Genomic DNA, 19,654 nt, shown 5'->3' with positions numbered 1-19,654 from the left:
GTACATGCTGAGCATTTATGAAAATGTGACCTTTTTAGTCTCTCAAGGTAACCCAAACCTGAAGTACATCCTTCTCTGTCACTATTGACAATCCGGTCATTGGTTTAAATTGCCCCTGTGCTGCATTTTTAGGACTAATTACGGATGCACTAAATACAGGCCAGTTCAAAAGATTCTGGAGAGTCTCTGACAGTGACTTAATGAGAGATTTGAACTCTTGCATCTAAAAACTAGGCTGCTCATTAACTGTGTAACGGTGTTACATGGAAAGGAAAGCCGTGGATAATTGTGAACTCTTCTACAAGAAAGCAAGTAGGATTGATGACCAGAAAACAGAGAGCTCTCTGATTGTCATAACTATAATTTTTATGATGATAACTTATTGAAATTGCAGTAAAATATACTAAACTCATTTTGATGCTGTGTTTTGTTTCTTATTTTTTTTATTTTTTTTTTTATTTCCTCCCTCCTCCCAGTCACAATAGTTACTTGCTCTCTGCTCTGGGCTACATATTTGTCTTTTTAGAAAACGTTTGTTTAAAGATGCCTTTAAGAGACTTGGGCATAAAAATGTCATCCATGGTTCTACTTATCTAAAAGAAAAAATATATATTTACATAAAGTGAGAATGTTGCTGCATCTGCATGCCTTTTTTTGTTACTCAAAAGTTTTTGATGGGCTTGATTGTATAATTAAGTTGGTCTGAAAATCTGAGTTGTTTCTGAAGTTATATTTTGGGATAGTCAGTAGAACTGATTAAAGCTTATCAGGTTTCTGTTGTACCTTAATCTAAGTCAATTGATAATTATAAAGTGAGATAAAAATTGAAGTAGTGAGAATGAAACTTTATACTGAGTAGGGCAACTTGCTAAAAGCCCGGTCCCAATCACATACTGAGGACAGTCTTGTCCCACCACCCAAGCCGTAGAAGGTGCAAGCAGGGACTGTGAGGATGAAGAACCACCCACAGTACTCAAAGAGCAGGTTCGGGATCATCTGAGGAACTTAAAGGTGCACAAGTCCATGGGACCCGATGAGATCCATCAGCGGGTCCTGAGGGAACTGGCAGATGAAGTTGCCAAGCCACTGGCCATCGTATTTGAGAAATTGTGGCAGTCTGGTGACATCCCCGATGACTGGAAGAGAGGGAACATAACCCCAGTTTTTAAAAAGGGGAATAAGGAAGACCCGGGCAACTACAGGCCGGTCAGCCTCACCTCTGTGCCTGGCAAGGTCATGGACCAGATTCTCCTGGAAACCATGCTAAGGCACATGGAGAGCAAGCACATGTTGGTTGGTGACAGCCAACATGGCTTCACCAAGGGCAGATCGTGCTTGACCGATTTGGTGGCCTTCTATGACAGGGTAACAGCATCAGCGGACAAGGGACGAGCAACGGATATCATCTGCCTGGACTTGTGCAAAGCTTTTGACACTGTCCCACACGACATCCTTCTCTCTAAACTAGAGAGACATGGGTTTGATGGACGGACCACTCGGTGGATAAGGAGTTGGCTGGATGGCCGCACTCTGAGAGTGGTGGTTGGCCAGGTTGGATGAGGCTCTGGGCAACCTCATCTAGTTGGGGATGTCCCTGCTCCTTGCAGGGAGGTTGGACTAGATGACCTTTGAAGGTCCCTTCCAACCCTAACCATTCTATGATTCTATGATTCTATGATTCTATGATTCTATGACAGTTGCTCTAGACCAAGGAATGATTACAAAAATTGCCCAGAATTTCCAGCAAAGCAACTTTTGTGGAAACAGAGAGTACCATCCTGCAGAGTTTACTGCTAGGTAACCTGGCAGCCAACTAAACAGACACAATTGGTGTGATTCACATTTTAGACACCTTTTCTGCCTGTTCTTTTAAGGTCCTAGGCACAAGAAAGGAACATGGAATGTATACTCATATGTATTTTCTTTCTGCTGGTTTGCTTGCCTTGCTTACCCCACAACAGAGGAAATAATTTATGGGGAAGTTGGTGGTGTCTCCATGCTGGTAGACCCTTAGGAGAAGGGGAACCGAGAGGGCTGCTTTTTCCATTGCTGACATGGAGGATGCTTGTGCACCATACAATCAGATATTTCTTGCATCTGTAGGGACTAGGAAGAGTTATATTGCTGAACTGCTGAACTCCGTAGGGGACAACTTGTCTGCAGAGATTAATTACTGTTCTAAACAGTAGTGAGAATTAAAATCAGTAGACTTCATTTTCATTGGTATAATGGGAACGGAGAGGGGCTTTCTCTTTTTTTTTTTTTTTTTTCCCTCTTTCCCTGTTCTGTTCACAAAGGGAGAAAAAGAAATTGAAAAAAAATAATCACAAAATAAGACACTGCACAAACACAGAAAATGAGTGCATACATGTTTTACCCCTTCCTCCCCCGGGATGTCCCCCCAGTGGCATGTGTCAAGGCATTTCCAAAGCTAGGCTTTAGTGTCTTTCTGAACTCCATTGTACATTAGTCTCTGCATCCATAAATTGACTCTAGGGTCATCCAGGGGATAATTTAGCTTTAAATACAGGGTTGCACTAATATGTCTGTTGGCCCTCACTCATCCATTTGAATTGGCAGAAGTCCAGCTGGAATAGAGGACAGGAGCTGTTTAAGGGATCCGTTCTTCATGACGTTACATTATCATCTCTCTTGTCTTGTACTTCCCGAAGAAAAGGCTGGAAACGTGAAACGTGTAACGATGTAATGGAGTAGACCTCCTCCAGTGGTGGGGAAGTGGATACTGGCTTTAGGTTAAGATGTAGTGTGTAGGGCAGAATATGGCCCAGACTCTGGCCCAATGAGAATATAGACGCAAAGAAAACAGTTATTTTTATGAAGGCTGCTCAGTCACACATAACACTTACAGTCAAACTGTTGTGCCAGTTTATTTTTATGAGTCATTTAGAGGAAACATACTTATCTCCAGTTTAAAGATATGAAGAAGAAAGTAATTTGCTAACAACTGTTTCAGGTTATTTGCAGGGACAAGATAAGAAATAAAGAGTAATTGTATTTTGACCCATAAATAACTGCCACTTTCAGATGTCTCTTGTACCCTCTGAATCTATAAAGGAATTGCATTATGGGCAGAAGAATGATTATTTTTTTGTAATCTGTCTGTAAGATGAATAGGACACCTACTTTTATCAGTTTTCAAAGTGAGCAAAGAAAAAAAATATTTGCAGAGTGTTTGCTAGTTAAGTTATCTTGCATGGCAGAGCCTAACTCTTCAAAGACTCTAGTTTGAATGTTTTAGGTTTTTAAAAATAAATATTTTTTTTTCTATATTTGCTTATTTGCTCAATCTTTTATTTCATCAAAGGGGAAAAAATGTATTCATGAGGCCTTTTTTTTTTTTTTTTTAATTCTAGATTCCAGTGGTTCAGGCATCTGTATAACAGGCTTGTCTGTGCTATACTGCAGAGAAACCTTCCTCTTTGACCTGCTAGGTGTTTCTCTTCTGAGGAAGGAAAGGAATTCTTTCCATGTTAAGAGTTCAGTCTCCTCCTGTCACTGATTGCCTCTGTCGCTTAGTTGAGCCCAATTATTTGCAATGGCTTTTCAAGGGTTCAGCTGTGAAGAAGGCATGTGTGGAGAATGATATAAATAAAATAACAGGATTTGCATACACAGGAGCAGCATACATGCTTCTGCTTTGAAGCTTTACTGTGCAAGGTACACTTGCTGGTCGGTAGGACATCTGTTGACACTGCCACTTTTATACCCCTCCTGCTCAGTTTTCCTGGCTGCCATAGGTGTAGGCAAAAGAAAATAGCAGTGCTAACTGTTCATGCAGGAGTAGTAATAGCCCTTAACAGAAGAAAAGGAATTACCTTTGTCTGGTTTCTCCCTGCTCTAAGTTCTGATAAAATAAAGACCGGTGGCTACGTAGCTGATGCATACAGAAGTCCTGTTGCTTTCACTAAATCTGAGGCTAGTTATAGAAAAAGTCCTTTGCTCACAAGCTGAACCCACATCTTAATTCTGAAAAAAATCCATTACTGATGGCTAGATTTCCTGAGCACAGTTGACAGCTTTCAAGCTAGTGGTATTTGGCAAGGCCTTTTAAAGTTCTGGGAGATTTATAGCCAGAGAGATTACATAGCAGTGGGTTCAGATCCAATCCCTTTCCCCCAGCTCCTGCACTGGGTAACAATGACAGGAGCTGTCTGTATACCAGAAGGAACAGTTTAAGAGGAGTGGCTGCATTTGGCAATAGAAGCTCCCGTTAGCAGCCGGAAGCATTGGTGCTGAAAAGCAATCACTGGTGTCAAGAACTTTCCTAGCTAAGCACTGCAGCTGGTGGCAATAAATAGCATTCTAATAAAGGAGGATGTTCAACCCATGACATAAGTGAATACTGTTTCAACCACAAAAAGTAATTTATGGTGCTGCATATGTCTGAAATGGATTTTTTTCCGATACATTTTAAAATAAAAATGCTACTATTTCAATGGAGGGAAATATCTGCATTTTAAATCAAAACGAAATTGAAAGATCAATGAAAAGTGTACTGCTTTTTTAAGTACGCAATGATACATAACATTTTAAGAATGTGCACTGTCACAAAGCACAATTACCTCCATTCCTAAAAATGAAAGATACTGTTTTCTGACTGTGAATGTTTTCTATATTGCCTCAAAACTAATAACTTCCCATGTCAGTGATAATCCTCCCCAACATTTAGACAGAACCATCATCATCTCCTCTCATAAGAATGCCAAAATGATCATGCAGATAGTGGCAAATAACAATATGCTCAGATTGCATAAACATAATGATTCCTGAAAAAAATCAACTCCAGCCCCAAAGAAGAGCAAAAAAGAGGAGTGGGTCATAAAGTCATTAGGCTCATTGGACCTGTTAACTTATTGAGTCCCCTACAGTAAACAAGTCATTAGTTTTGACATAACCAGTGCCTTATTTGAACATATACTGCTGTTCTTTTTTTAGACATTCTGTTTTTGCCACATGTGATTTCTCTTACATAATTATTGTGAAACATAGCAATGCTATGTACTGTATCATCTCCCACTGGGATGAGCAGTGTGGATGTGGTACTAGGAGAAACTCCTCTGAGTTTATTTCTGCTGGCTGGTTGGGAGTTTTTTGGGTGCACAGAAGAAAGGGTAGTTTTATTTTAACTGAGAGTAGGCTGTTGAGTTAACTGAATGGATGGGTTGGTCTGAAAGGCATTTTATACAGGAGTTTGTTTTGAATCATGAGGGCTGTATGTGCAAGCCCATAAATTGAGTAACTGGTCAAGTGTTGCTCAAGATCCAAATCCTTTGTACTGGAAGACAAAGCATAGTATACACTAATTTGAAATTCTTTGAGGAAATATATCCTTTGTATTGTTCTTTTACATGTGTTTATTAACTCTAGTTTTGCTTTTGGAAAAAACAGGCCCGCATGTCTAAGAGACGGCTGATACCCATACAGCTTCATACTCGAGCTGATTCCCACCCCTTCTCCCTCCTGCTGTAGATGATTTCTGCTGTCATCTAGGAGCTAAAGAGCCAGATTCTCAGCTGGTGCACATCAGCACTGCTATCCCAAAATAAATAGGCATAACTTCACTGGAGTCAGTGAAACTTAAGCTTAGACTCATGGGTTTTGCCGTCCTTGAGCACAGTGTTTTAAGGCTCATGATACACACTTCTGTAATACTTTGTTATGGTATAAACAAACACCATGCTTCTGATTCAAATTATAATCTCATTCACCCAGAAACCAATAGAGCTCCGCTTATTTATCCCAGCTGAGAGGAGAGCCCAAAGGCTTTTCATGTTGTATGATAAAGTCACGGGCTGTGCTTCCAACTGCCCCTTGCCTGCCCTGCCCCCCCATACAAACAAGGAGGCGACCCCACTACTGCTGGTGCAATTACTTAGATGTGAAACAGTTGTTCAGGGAGTTTTGGATTCAAATCAGTGCCGTGATGTTTATTCTGTAGTGAAGTGATGTGTCTGCTAAGACTTTAGTCAGTTCAGAAAGAAAGCAAGACTCTAAATTTAGGTATTGGTATGAAAAGTTGGGCAGAAATTTGGGAGTAATTAAAGGATGGAACCCCTACCAAAAATGTTGAATTGAATGTTTCCTGTAAACTGTGTGTTCAGCCACAACACTCTTTGATTCTGAGTTGTATTTAAACCTGGGATGGAGTCCAGCTGCGAAGCCTGGATCTAGAGCTGAATTTCCACAAGTTCAAGGTTGTTGTGATCAGCAGAGTTTATTTGGTTGCATATCTGATTTAAATGCAGAACTCTTAAGGTAACTTCAATCAGATGTTCTTGGGATCCACTGGAATAATAGCGCAATAAAAGCTGAAATTAAATATATCTGGTATGGTGTAGGGATTTTATTAGTATTCCAGTTTAAGGTAAAAATAGTGCTCTCATGCAGTCAGCCTATGTTAATAAATTAAAGCAGGGGAGTTTGCAAAAGATTTAAAATTATGGCTTACACATTTTTCCAAAGCAAAAGAGAAGCACAGAAAGTTCATCTGAATTCTCAAGGCCGTGCATGTGGTGAACATTACTTTTCCCTTTCTTAATTTTTTTTTGGTTAAAGTTGGCTAATGCTTTCTTTTTCTTCACAAATACTGTACTGGTCAGTGAAGAAACCTTCCACATGTATACAACATCAGGGATAGCAACATCAATGATACAAGGACCTTCTTTAGGTGCGGTACATAGTAGCAAGGAAACATAACTGTATGTGTATTCAGATCTCCACAGTGGTATGTTCTTCTGAAATCGCAAATCACTTCAAATGAAATAACGTGGCCTGGCAAGAATTCGGAACTGGAGAAAGAAAAGAATGCAGTATTTACTTAAAATCAAAACCAAACCTGAAATAAAGAACCCAGTTCGTGCTTCTAAGTTGAACTTGTAATGTTTCATTCAGTATGCTGTCTTGATCAAAATTAGCTATCAGAATGGGATAGCGCGAGTTGTCACAATTTTTGTCAACAAGAAACAAACAAACAAAAAATCCCCTTGTTCTCCTTTGTCACTTGTTTTCTTCAGTCCAGCCAGGTTAGTCATTACCTAGGGAATGCCAGCAGTGGTAATTCTGATAGAAACTCTGTCTCATGTTTTTGGCTGGGGAGAAGGTAGTTGATAAGAAATTGCCAGGTAAAGGAGAGAAAGCTGACAGGTAAAAAAATGTCCAAAGACTGCCTAGAGGACCGAGGTTTGTGGGTACTGTGTTCCCAGCTGTGTAACAGAACAAATGGGATCCACAGGTTTTTAGAGCATTTAAGTGATCACATAATACTCACAGATGCATCAATGACTTGAGTGGTCTCCTCTCCACTTTCCCCAGTCAAGTTAAAAAATGCCAGCATTAAGAGCCCAGAAATCAAAAAAGAAAAAAAACCACATGAAGCACTTTGGTACTCTTGTTTTGATTTTATTATCTTTCTTCAAGTTATCTCAAAGAAAAGGCATTGAGGTCTCTTAAATGTGTGCATCAGGTGCTGGCAGCACTGAATCTTTCTTTGGGTATCTTACCCGAGACAAGAATGACAGCTGATGGATAAATCTTTCTAAAGAGGTCTGAAACAGCCATATTTACTGAACTGGGTCTTTTGAAGACTTAGATAGTGAAGTTACATTTTGCTTACCACTTTTGTATGAAATTAAACTATGAATAACTTCTATTATGTCCTTTTTTTTTCTCCCTCCAAGAAATTTTCCATTTCTTGTTTGCACTTGAGTAGCATGGAATAGGGATCTCAAGCTTTCTGGATAGAAGGCTGTATCTTTAAGAACTCAAACTTCAGAGGACTTGCCAAATCTTGCATCAAATATAAAACTCGCATAAAGAGCATTAAAAAACATTTCAACTAAGCAATTAATTTCTTACCATCTGGAAAACGACAAATAGTGACAAAAGCGACTCAAAAAATCATATGCCATTAATAGCCTGACTGCTTCAATACAGAATATTATGCTGCTCGTAGCAACAGATTAATATAACCAGTCATGACTGGCCTTTCAAGTATATCAGAATAGACAATCCAGTACACAATGGGGAAATCTCTATATCATAGAACGGTTTGGGTTGGGAGAGACCTTAAAGATCCTCTAGTTCGACCCCCCATGCCGTGGGCACAGACACCTTCCACTAGACCAGGTCACTCAAAACCCCATCCAACCTGGCCTTGAACACTTCCAGGGATGGGGCATCCACAGCTTCTCTGGGCAATGTGGTCCAGTGCCTCACCGCCCTCACAGTGAAGATTTTCTTCCTTATGTGTAATCTGAATCTACCCTCTTCCAGTTTAAAGCCATTACCCCTTGTGCTAGCACTACATGCCCTTGTCAAAAGTCCCTCTCCAGTTTTTCTGTAGGTCTCCTTTACCTACTGGAGGGCTGCTATAACATCTGCCCGGAGACTTCTCTTCTCCAGGCTGAACAGCCCCAGCTCTTTTAGCCTGTCCTTATAGGAGAGGTGCTCCAGCTCTCTGACCTTCTTTGTGGCCCTCCTCTGGACCTGGTCCATGTCCTTCTTATGCTGGCGGCTCCAGAACTGGACACAGTACTCTAGGTGGGGTCTCACGAGAGCAGAGTAGAGGGGCAGAATCACCTCCTTCGACCTGCTGGCCACGCTTCTTTTGATGCAGCCCAGGATGCAGCTGGCTTTCTGAGCTGCAAGCGCACATCACCGGCTTATGTTGAACTCTCACCAACCAACACCCACACTCTCAGGGCTGCTCTTGATCCATTCTCTACCCAACCTGTATTTGTGCTTGGGATTGCCCTGATCCATGTGCAGGACCTTGCACTTGAGCTTGTTGAACTTCATGAGGTTTGCATGGGCCCACCTCTCCAGCCTGTCAAAGTCCCTCTGTGTGGGACTGGATTCTCCCAGTCTCTGCCTTTGCTTTCTGTGACTTGGGCAATGTGGCTAGAGCCCTTGCTGGTGAAGAGTTAAGCAAAAAAGTTGAGTAACTCAGCCTTCTCCATGTCCTGGGTAACCAGGTCTCCCATTTCCTTCCGGAAAACCAGGATAACCAGGTCTCACATTTTCCTTAGTCTTCCTTTTATCCCTGATGTACACACAGAATCTTTTCTTGTTGCCCTTGATGTCCCTGGCCAGATTTAATTCTATCAGGGCTTTGGCTTACCTAACCTGGTCCCTGGGCTGCTTGGATAATTTCTCAGTATTCCTCCCAGGCTCCCTGTCCTTGCTTCCACCCTCTGTAGGCTTCCTTTTTGTTTTCCAGTTGGCCCAGGAGCTCCTTCTTCATCCATGCAGGCCTCCTTGTTCATCCATGCAGGCCATCTGGCGTTTTTGTCTGACTTCCTCTTTGTTGGGATGTATTGCTCCTGATCTTGGAGGAGGTGATCCTTGAACATTAACCAGCTTTCTTGGGTCCTCTTCTCTCCAGAGCTTTATCCCATGGTACTCTGCCAAGCAGATCCCTGAGGAAGCCAAAATCTGCTTTCCTGAAGTCTAGGGTAGAGAGCTTGCTGTGCACCCTCCTCATTGCCCTAAGGATCTTGAAATCCACAATCTCGTGGTCACTGCAGCCAAGGATGCGCTTGAGCTCACATTTCCCACCAGCCCTCCCTTGTTGGTGAGAACAAGGTCCAGCATAGCCCTTCTCCCCATTAGCTCCTCTATCACTTGAAGAAGGAGGTTATTATCCATGTATTCCAGGAACCTCCTGGATTGCTTGTGCCATGCTGTGTTGTCCTTCCAACAGATACTGGGGTGCCTGAAGTCCCTCATGAGGACCAGGGCTTGTGACTGCGAGGCTGCTCCTATCTGTTTATAGAGGGCCTCGTCCACTTGGTCCTCCTGGTCAGGTGACCTGTAGCAGACAGGCTACAGGCCATGTATGATTGATATCCAAGATTTATGATGTTATAAACTATTGGTTATGTTGTTTTGACAATGGAAGAAATAACAAATGATACAGATTTGCCTGCAGTGATGAACTATATAATAAATAAACATTAATAAATGTAAAACATTTGGAAATTCTATATGAAAAATAACATTTTTGCTTTTTTCTGAAGGAACAAAAGAAGCCAGAAACATGACAGATTTCATCAAGAGTGCTGTTCACAGATTAAAAGTAAGTCTGACTTTTGTTTTGCTGTGCTAGACTTCACTTCTCAAACCACAGAAGAGTGAGGCAAGTGTTTTCAAGCTTATAGTTTTGGTTTTTTTTTTTTTTTTTTTTTTTTTCCTTACGTGGTGAATGTCATCTTCCTGCTAATCTTGTTATATCACAGAAGAATTGTTTGTGTCTGGGTGAGTTCTTCTGCTCAGCCTTCTGGTGTACTCAGAAAATGCCACATAGGATCCACTGTGATCCTAATGCCTGCCTGTTAAACCAGCAAGGCTTACTCGTGTAACAAGCCATGGTGATAAATCAGGGAATTGAGGGCGTTCAGCACCACACAGAATTTGCAGCTGATTGCCTCTCAGTGTATGGTGGCTAGAAAGGTTGAAAGACTGCAAACAAATGCACAGAAGACTAGGAGCTGAGACTCAAGATCCTTTGAATACTGAGGGAAATGGGCTGCTCTATAAAAGGGTATTTCTGGCCCCTATGGCTGTCATGGAGAGCTACTTGAATCAAAACTTGGAATCCCCCATTTCTGAGTACCTAAATGCCTTCACTAGCAGAATTTTTTTGAGTGCTTGGCACTTTCTGGATGAATTTTCATTACTAACTCAGGTTACTGCTAATCACTAGATTATTTACTTCACAGTTTGAACACAAAAATATCTGGCAAGGAATGACGGAGAAATATTAGGTTTAAAAGTTAACATCCCAGAAGGGGTGAACTAGGAAGTGGATAATTGTACATATATGGCATCAACTAAAGAAACATGGCCAGAAGATTGAAGTAAACATGAACATAAGTGTCTGTCTTTAGCTGGTGAAAATGCAATGTTGGTGTCAAGGACATTTTAAATCTCTTTCTCTCACCTGTTTTTTTTTGATGCTAGTTTTGTGCTAAGCTTCTCCAGAGTAAGGTTAATAAACCCGTTTAGCTGGGCTTTGCCATTGAAGAAGCCTATAGAAAACGGATGTCCTGTTGAGAGTCAGGGAAAGATACATTATTATACCCCTTTAACTCTATTGAATCTTTCCACTTAATTTTACGATGTAAAAAATATACAATGGTTACAGAAACATCTGTTTCATTAGAAACATTAGGTAGCTGAGCATGTGAAGAAAGGCTTCTCCATATTGCTAGTGAGATGAAAAGTCAATCTATTTGTTTTCTCTTTTGCTAGCTTTTCTCTTGGGTTTCTGCTATTCTAATCTTAAAGGTCAGAACCAAAAGGAATTAGTTTAGATGCCTAAACTTGGAACACCATTCCTGCAAATCCTGGTTCCAGCAGCTCATTTCCCAGGTGTCCAGGGCAAACAAGACCTCAGCTTTTCACCCCACAATTCTCCACAAGCCCAAAGTTCTGCTGCCCTGGAGCACCTCGGTTGTACCACCATCATCTTGTCACCTTGTTCAGGCTTTTTTTCCTGGCTAGGATCCAGAAGGTAAGGAAAATTCTTTGTGGGGTTTCAATCACATGCTAATCTAAAAGCAAACCTACATATGGTGAGTCAATCAATCTCTACTTGAAGTGCAGTGATAGCAACGTTTTTCTTTCTAGAACACATATGGGAGGAGAGTGAGTTGCTGTCCTCCCCACTTATACAATGGCATTTTGGTAAATGCATTAATATGTATTTGGTTTTCTCCTTCGTATGAAGGATAGATTTAGATTGACTGAAGACATATCTGAAATAGTACTGTTTTGCTCATTCTTATTCCCACTTTCTGGCCCATGAAGTTTGAGGTTTTTTTTCTGCATCAGAATGACTGTGACAGATGAGAGTGGAGACTGTTAATAGTGCCCACAGGTTTGGACTCCCACTTGTGTCTTTCTGATCCCAAGAAGGTGTTGTAACCACCTGCCTTTCCATGCAAGTGTATGGAGAGAGGGCTCTGTGCTGTCTGTACTTAAGAATTCTCTACATCTATTTATTGCGAAAGCATTTGTAGGCCCTTACATTTAAGGCTCTGGATTTTAAGTAGATGGAGGCACTGCTATGCCCTTAATGAAGACTCCTGCTTCAGGGGAAAAAAGAGAATTTGCATAAAGTTCTCCCCAGTTTGTTCCTGCTGCAGTAGGTGTGTTCACCTTCATGTGGCTGTTCAGTCCGGAGGTGGCTTCAAATGCACCTTTGGAGGTGGATGGCTCCTTCAGTGAATGACACGGGGAGCTGAGGCCTGGAAAAAAGGATTTCTTTCCTTGGAACAGTTAAGCAGCACAACACATGGTTGCAGCACCTGCTTGGTACTTGTGTGAGCTCAACAGAATTTCATCGTTTCATACCATGGACTTCTTAGCTTTGTAGAGTTGGTAAAACCTGCTTTATGTTCCAATATGCATCACTGAATAAAGCTCTTTCTGTTGGGGACCACTACAAATGCTCTGCTAAAAGTAAACATCCCACTGGGATTCTGCCTTACTATCTACTACATCTCCTGCTAAACAATAGTCTGTATTTTTTTTTAAAAAAGTCAGCTTTATACCTGAACAAATCAGATACACAACTGAGTTCCTTCTCCTTCATTGAGAACATTTGTGTCACCATCTATGTCTATGCTCTTAGATAAAAATAAATAAAAAAACACAGCTGCATTTCATTTCAAATTGAAGTCTTTTATAAAGCTGGATAGGGATCTTCAAGAGCATTTGGTGATTGGCTTAACTTAGATTCCTGTGAAATAGTTGGTAAGTGATGTCTAGAGGCAATGAGTTAAGCTATTGCTTACTGCACTAGAAAAATCCCACTCATGATTTCTCAATTAATTTTTTTGAAGGTACAACAAGAAGGTATCTTTTGTAGGTTGTAGTATATGAATTGTCGTGCAGTGACTTAGAAACTGTAGTGGTAGTCCCTGTCTTTCTAAATTAAGTGGTTAATATCCTTCCCTGAACATCAGTGGTAGGGCTAAATTACTTCTAAGAGCTATGTATAAGGCTTTTTAGAACTGAGATAACCCTAAAACATCTAAGTTGTGAATTTCTGGTGCTAACAGTACTGAATTTCATGGGGCAATTGAAAATACAAATGTGTGCTGACTTAATGTGCAAAGTCCTCTTCAGATTCAGTGTATAGCAACCTCCCTTTGCCTTGCTTTGGAGAAAATTTAGTCTGAGTACACAACAAGAACAAAAGTACACTGCAAATATTTTGGCTTGTGCAGCATAAGATTACCTTTGAATGTTATATAGGAAACAAAACCAACGAAACAAAAAAGCCCAACCCCAAACCCAAACAAATGTTAAATCCAAAAAGCAAAAAACAGGAGTACAGAAGCACAGCTATAATGGCACTTAGACATTGAGGTACCACCTGTTGTGTTTTACTCTAGTGCAGTCTTTGGCAATAAACTTAATTTTAATGCCTCTGTTTACCTGTGTCAGAGGTGCAGTGGGAAAATTAACAGCTTACAAGTATTGTTAAACTAGTTGTCTCAGATGAACAGTTCACCAACCCTTACACAATACTAGCAGAACAAATTTTGATGTTCACTGGGACTTCTCTGCATGAGATTTGTATATCTGTAAGAATCCAAATCTGTTTTGCAGTCAGAAGCAGCTATTGCTGTAACAGGATTATTTTTAGAATTGTACTGGGCTGGGTTATTTTTTTTTTGCTGTGATCCTTTCCTGCCTCGTTACCAGTCTGTCTACTCCAGTAAACTTCAAAGTTAAATACCTTCCCAAGTGTGTAACATACTAAGATGCACATCTGGAGCACCCCACTATTATTAATTCTGTTATTCACAATTCTAGCAGGCAAGCTGTCCAAGGCAGGCATCTTCACAAAGTTTCTAGCTTTGTACACGTCTTCATAATGGAAGCTGTTTTCTCTTAGAGTACTCTGCATGACTAAATTGTCCCTGAGTCTCAGATGAGGTAACTAGATATATCATTTCACACAAAAATGGTTTTGTACTTCAAGCTATAATTTTTGATGAAACTTTTTGGAAGGTTGTCCCAGATGGAATTGCTGTTTTTGGGCCAAAGTCTGCCTCCCTGCATTTACCACAGACGTAGCTGAAGTGGGGCATCATACAGGAGCTGTGGAATATGCCAGTGCTGTGTTCCTGAGGGTATAGCCAGGAAACCTTTCTGCATCCTTAGAGCTTTACTTGCATCCCTTAGAGTTAAGCTTTACTTCTCCAAGTAAAAGAGTTTAGCATAAATTCACCATATAAATCCCATCTCTCTCTCCCTGATTAATCTGGAACCTGAGGAGAGCATTATCTATGATGGGTATTTTTCTCTTTAAAGGATGTACTCATCTTGTAGTTCACAGGTTTCTGAACTCATTCTGCCTGAACTATTTCTGTGACAGATCTGCTAATTTCACAAGTAGAAAATTAATCTCTAATAGACAGTTCACTACAGGTTCTGATAGCCCAATTCTCATCTTCCAGTTTTACACTTTATGCTAGAGGTCCTCCTGCCCACCTTTGGTATTAACTGCGTAACTGCATCTTTGTAACTCCATTATTTTCAGTGCAATCAATGACAGGCTATGGAATCTGGAGGTATCACGTGAACAGACTTTCTGATGAAATTGCCAGGCCTCTGACTGTGTCTGTCTTGGCCTCCTAGTGTTCCTGGCAATTTTTTTTTTTCCTGTCTTGAAGTATGTCATAGTTCAGCCCCCATCGGGACCAGACTATGCAGTCTCTCTCTCACTCCCCCCACCCTCCGAGAGAACAGGGGGAGATACAAGAAAAAATGGCTCGAGGTTTGAGATAAGGACAGGGAGAAAATCCTTAAAGTTACCATTACGGGCAAAACAGACTCGACTTGGGGAAAACTATTAATTTATTACTACAAACAGCAGGATAATGAGACAGAGAACAAGATAACCTCCCTCCACCCCTCCCTCTTCCAAAGCTTAACATTATCTCTACTACCTTCCCACCCCGAGCAGCACAGTGGGGAAGAGGGAATGGGGGTTGTGGTCAGTTCATCACATGTTGTTTCACGCTGCCGCTTCATGGTTGGGGGAAGAACTCCTCACATTCCTCCCCTGCTCTGTTGTGGGGTCCCTCCCACAGGCCACAGCCTTTCCTGAAACTGATCCAGCGTGGGTCATCTCTTCCACGGAGCGCAGTCTCTCCAGAACGGCTGTCCCAGCGGGCCCTCCATGGGCCACAGCCACCTTCAGGCATCCACGTCCCCCGGTGTGGGGTCCTTCACGGGCTGCAGGTGGATCTCTGCCCCTCCGTGGACCTCCATGGGCTGCAGGGGGACAACCTGCTCCACCATGGCCGTCACCACAGGCTGCAGGGGAACCTTGGCCAGGAGCCGCATTACTCCTCCCCCTCCTTCTTCACTGACCTTGGCGTCTGCAGCTGTTCCTCTCACAAGAAAAGATCTTCACAACAGGCTGGCAGACGCCTCTCAGAATCTCTTCCCATCATCCAGCTCATCTCCTCTCCACTTCTTGCAGCCAGGCCGGGCCGAGTCGGGCCTAGTCGGCCACCTGGCGAGAGGCCAGAGGGTGAGGCCTGCAAGGCCAATGAGGCCTGCGCCTCCCCCTCTGTGCCTCTGCCCCCCGCTCAGCTTCTTCACATCTTCTCTTCTCTTTCTGTTTTCCCTTTCTTAAATACATTATCACAGAGGCGTTATCACGGAACATTCTGCTACCAATTGGCTTGGCCTTGGCCAGCATCAGGTCTGCCCTAGGCCTGGCCGAGTCCACTGAACAAAGGGGAGCAACTTCTAGCAGTTTCGTACAGAAACTACCACCTTAGGTCCAGCCTCACTAAACAAAACCACAACAAAAAGTACTTTATTTTTTTTCCTTCTTTCTTGCCTTTGCTATATTTGGGAGATTCAGAGCATTCGCCAACCCACAGCAAATAACAGCCAAGCAAAAAAAGCCAAACCCCAAACCAAGCACACTTGAAATCCCTCAGTGGCACAGCTGATATTTAGGGCACAAGGGAAGTATAGCATCATTGTTATCGTTATTTCATTATTTTCATTATTCATCGGTAGGTTCAAATGTTTGTCTTTACCTCCATTTTCTAAACTCTAAGTGGTTAATCCTTTGTAAGGGAGAGTGAAATATGGAGATGGGTTGATGAAGTGCATTACAAGACAGTTGGGTTTCGCTTCATTCCTGGGTTCAGGTCAGCCATACTTTAGCCCATGGAGATGCATCTTGTTTAGCTTTCATAGGTTTAGAAACAGGCAAGAATGGCTGGTCTGTGTCTCAAACACAGCCCAGCTTCAGCACTCATTCACTTATTTGAAAATTGTCCAGCATTTTTGTGATCTGATGAGATTTATGTTTTGATCTGGTTCAGTGACTCAAGACACATATTTTGAAACATGAACAAAATAATGCTACGATTTGCTGTATATCAGCCAGTGAACAATTCTGGAACAAATCAGTTATATTTCTGAAAGCTGTGGTGGTTTTATTTTGTTTATTTTTTTTTTTTTTTACTGGATTCACATAGTACTTTATGGTCCCTTTTCAGTAAATGAACAGTTGCATACAGTTTATTAGCTGAAAGATGCCTCTTATTTCATGACAAACTTGTGTACCTTTAGTGTGCTCATCTGCCATACAGCATACTTTGTGCCACTCAGATACATCTAAAACTTGTCAATATTCTTGCAGTATCTATATTTTTGGCAGGGGCTATATACAAAGAAGAGAAACCTATCAGCTCTCTTTTCCTTCTCCAAGCATTGACTTTTATATTGCATCACCAGAGATTTAATAATTGTAAATTGGCAAATACACAAATGTTTTTTAAGTCGCTGAAGGAATGCTGATGTACAGCACGGGAGAAGACCTGGCTCCACAACTTGAGCAGACAAACCGAATTGAGGGTGTTTCAGATGAAGGTATTATTCCAGTCTTGTGTGTGAATGGAACTTTCTAAAGTGAGAACAATGCAGAAAGATTAAACAAACTAGACAAAGAAAAAATAATTTTAAAATATCTTCATTTTTAGCACATTGGCAAATGGAATGCATCTAGCTAAGTATATGAGTCTCACAAGCTGCCTCTCAATCTGGACACGCGGAGCTGAGAGAAAGCACTGCAGTGAGGAGGAGAGAGACAGTGAGAAATCAGAGCAAAACCTCAGACGATGGGAACACATCATAACATGGCTTTCAGGCCTTAAGCCAGTGTGGTGAAGTCCTTTTCTGCTGGGGTCAGCAGAATTAATTAATTAATCCTATTGCTGATTCAATGCTGTACAGCCAGATGCTAAAACCAGCTAAATCTATTGAAATAGAGAGTTATAGTTTGGTTCTTCTGTCAGTGGACTGTCAAGGCTTGGATCCAAACCGGGGATTTCATCCTTAGGATGGGCCCTTTCCTTTGTTTTCCTCCACTCCTGATTCACATAAAATACGCCTCGCCAAGGAATTCAGGAAAATACTTTTTGATATCTTTGAAGGAAATATGAGGCCAAGAAATCAGAAAATGCTTTGCTGTTTAGCTGTTAGTATTTATAAAACCAGGAAGCCATCACTTATGGACTTGCCATACAAGGGCTAAATAGACAGAGGAAGTCGTGTTTTTGCATTGTTAGTGGACCAGTGGGAAGCACAGCCTTTGACTGGATAACATTTAAAAGCACAATTTGTGTACGTTCACATTTTAAGGTGTCACTGTTGTAAACATGCTGGCTACTGTGCCTCTAAGAACACCTTTTATTTTTTTAAATCTTGGACTAAAAATATATGGAAAGGTAATAGGAGAGATTTAACAAATCAAATCAGATGAGAAAAGACAGTGAAAAACTGCATAAAGGAAAGAATAATGGAAAACCTCATTAATGAAATTGGAAACAAACAAACAAACTCATCCATGAAACAGACTAGAAACACTGACTGTTTTAACTTTGGTTAATCTGACTGAAACTTTGTGAATCACACGTACAAAACTTTGTGAATCACACCAAGCATTTAAGTATTTGCAAAGGGTGAAATTAGAATTCAAATGAAACTTAACAGATCACAGGAGTAGTTTGAAGTCAGCAAGTTAAAACTAAAAATGCACTATCAAGTAGTATGTGCAGGAAGGAAAAGAAAAATAGGATGAAAAAATGATTAATTTGCGATGAATACGGATGTGGGCATTATAAAGGGCCCCAGACTAAATAGAAGCCTACAAATTGTCATTGAGGGAATGTATTTGCAAGGATCTTGTACCTAAGGTACTGTGTTTCTAAAATTAGAACAAAATAACATAGACAAACTGGAAAAGACAAGTGTAAAGTAAGAAATATGATCAAGAAGTTAAAAACTTTCTACAAAAATTTTTGGAAGAGTTCATGGTGTTTAGTTGAGAAAACAATATTCAAATATGGAAAGGATCAGAAAAGAAGACAGCCATCATCAGATTTACTCTCCATATTAATTTATAATTGGATGAGATTAAACAGGCTTATTACAGCAAAAAAAAAAAAAAAGATTTAGGCAAGACCTTGGAAAATCTTTCTAGCTAAATAAAGATGGGTAGTGGAACGGATTCCCATATCTTTCTAAGCATCTCCATCACTGGAATTTTTAAAGAATAGAGTAGACAGGCATTTAAGCTGATCTAGGTAGACAGTCTTGCCTCAGAGGAAGGATGAAACTGTATGTCTTGAGACCCAACTGCACATACACTTTTTTTCATGATACGTAGCCAGAATACTTTTTCTAAATGTTTTAATGTTTTTCATCATTTGTATGTAATGCAATGCCAAATATATTAAAATGAGGCTGCTTAAAGTATGTATGGAAAGAAACTGATTAAACTAATTTTTATGTTTTTCCACTCATTATGGAGCTATCATGCTGAGGCAGAATACAAAATGGAGTGATAGAGTGCGATGTGAACGCTCGTTATGGAAAAGCAAAAAAAAAAAAAAAGAAAAGAAAGAAATTGAAAGAAATTAATCCAATATATCCATTTGTAATGGAAAACATTTTCTAGTAATGAAGCTCGCATTTCCACAGTACTCTTCTACTGGGAGTTTCAAAGTTCTTTCGGAAATGTTCTTAGCACCCCTGATGCATGTCTATGCATCTCCACGTTGGAGACAAAAGCCCCGAAACGTCCAGTTCCAGTTGCTGGCACTCAGCAGGGTTGGACCTGGCCTTGTCCGGCTGCAGCTCATCCCCTCTTCTGTGTCCTGTGCTCTCCGCATCACCGCCACAGAAACGTCTCTGTGCTTTCACCAACACTTAAACATGGGGTACTGTCCTGTACGATAGGGATAAGTGTTACTGCCCTTTCCTGAAGGCCTCTACAAGCATATCTATAAAGAGCAAACAAGTATCAGGGACTTCTGTAAGAGAAAGAGTAGCTGGTATTTATCAATAGCAAAAATAATTATACGTGTTTATTATATATATTTATATAAAAATGTACATGTATTTATATAAATACATATATAAAAAGAAAACAATTATATTCCTTTGATCTAGTCTCCTATGTCATCCCCCCTTAGGACAGAGACCCAGGGAGAATTTGTATGTGTTTGTACAGCACGTTGAGCCAAAGAGGCATCGATCTTGGCAAGAATGTCTCATTGGTACTATTAAATGAATAATGTATCGCACC

The 19,654-nt window shown here is 40.8% G+C and overlaps 1 protein-coding gene across 1 annotated transcript in view; it reads right to left on the bottom strand.

The window, feature by feature from the left end:
- Window positions 1-10,963: 10,963 nt before the first annotated feature.
- The window catches only part of CDIN1 (CDAN1 interacting nuclease 1), a 138,969-nt gene continuing 130,278 nt past the window's right edge, over window positions 10,964-19,654 (bottom strand). The window contains exon 11 of the mRNA XM_086749365.1: window positions 10,964-11,066. Coding sequence (XP_086605491.1) covers window positions 11,009-11,066 — 58 coding nt within the window. The 3' untranslated portion in view covers window positions 10,964-11,008. The remainder of the gene's footprint in view (window positions 11,067-19,654) is intronic.

Source organism: Chlamydotis macqueenii, chromosome 5 (assembly GCF_036417535.1).
Source record: "Chlamydotis macqueenii isolate bChlMac1 chromosome 5, bChlMac1.mat, whole genome shotgun sequence".
Lineage (NCBI taxonomy): Eukaryota > Metazoa > Chordata > Aves > Otidiformes > Otididae > Chlamydotis > Chlamydotis macqueenii.
This window is presented reverse-complemented; position numbering and strand designations above follow the sequence as displayed.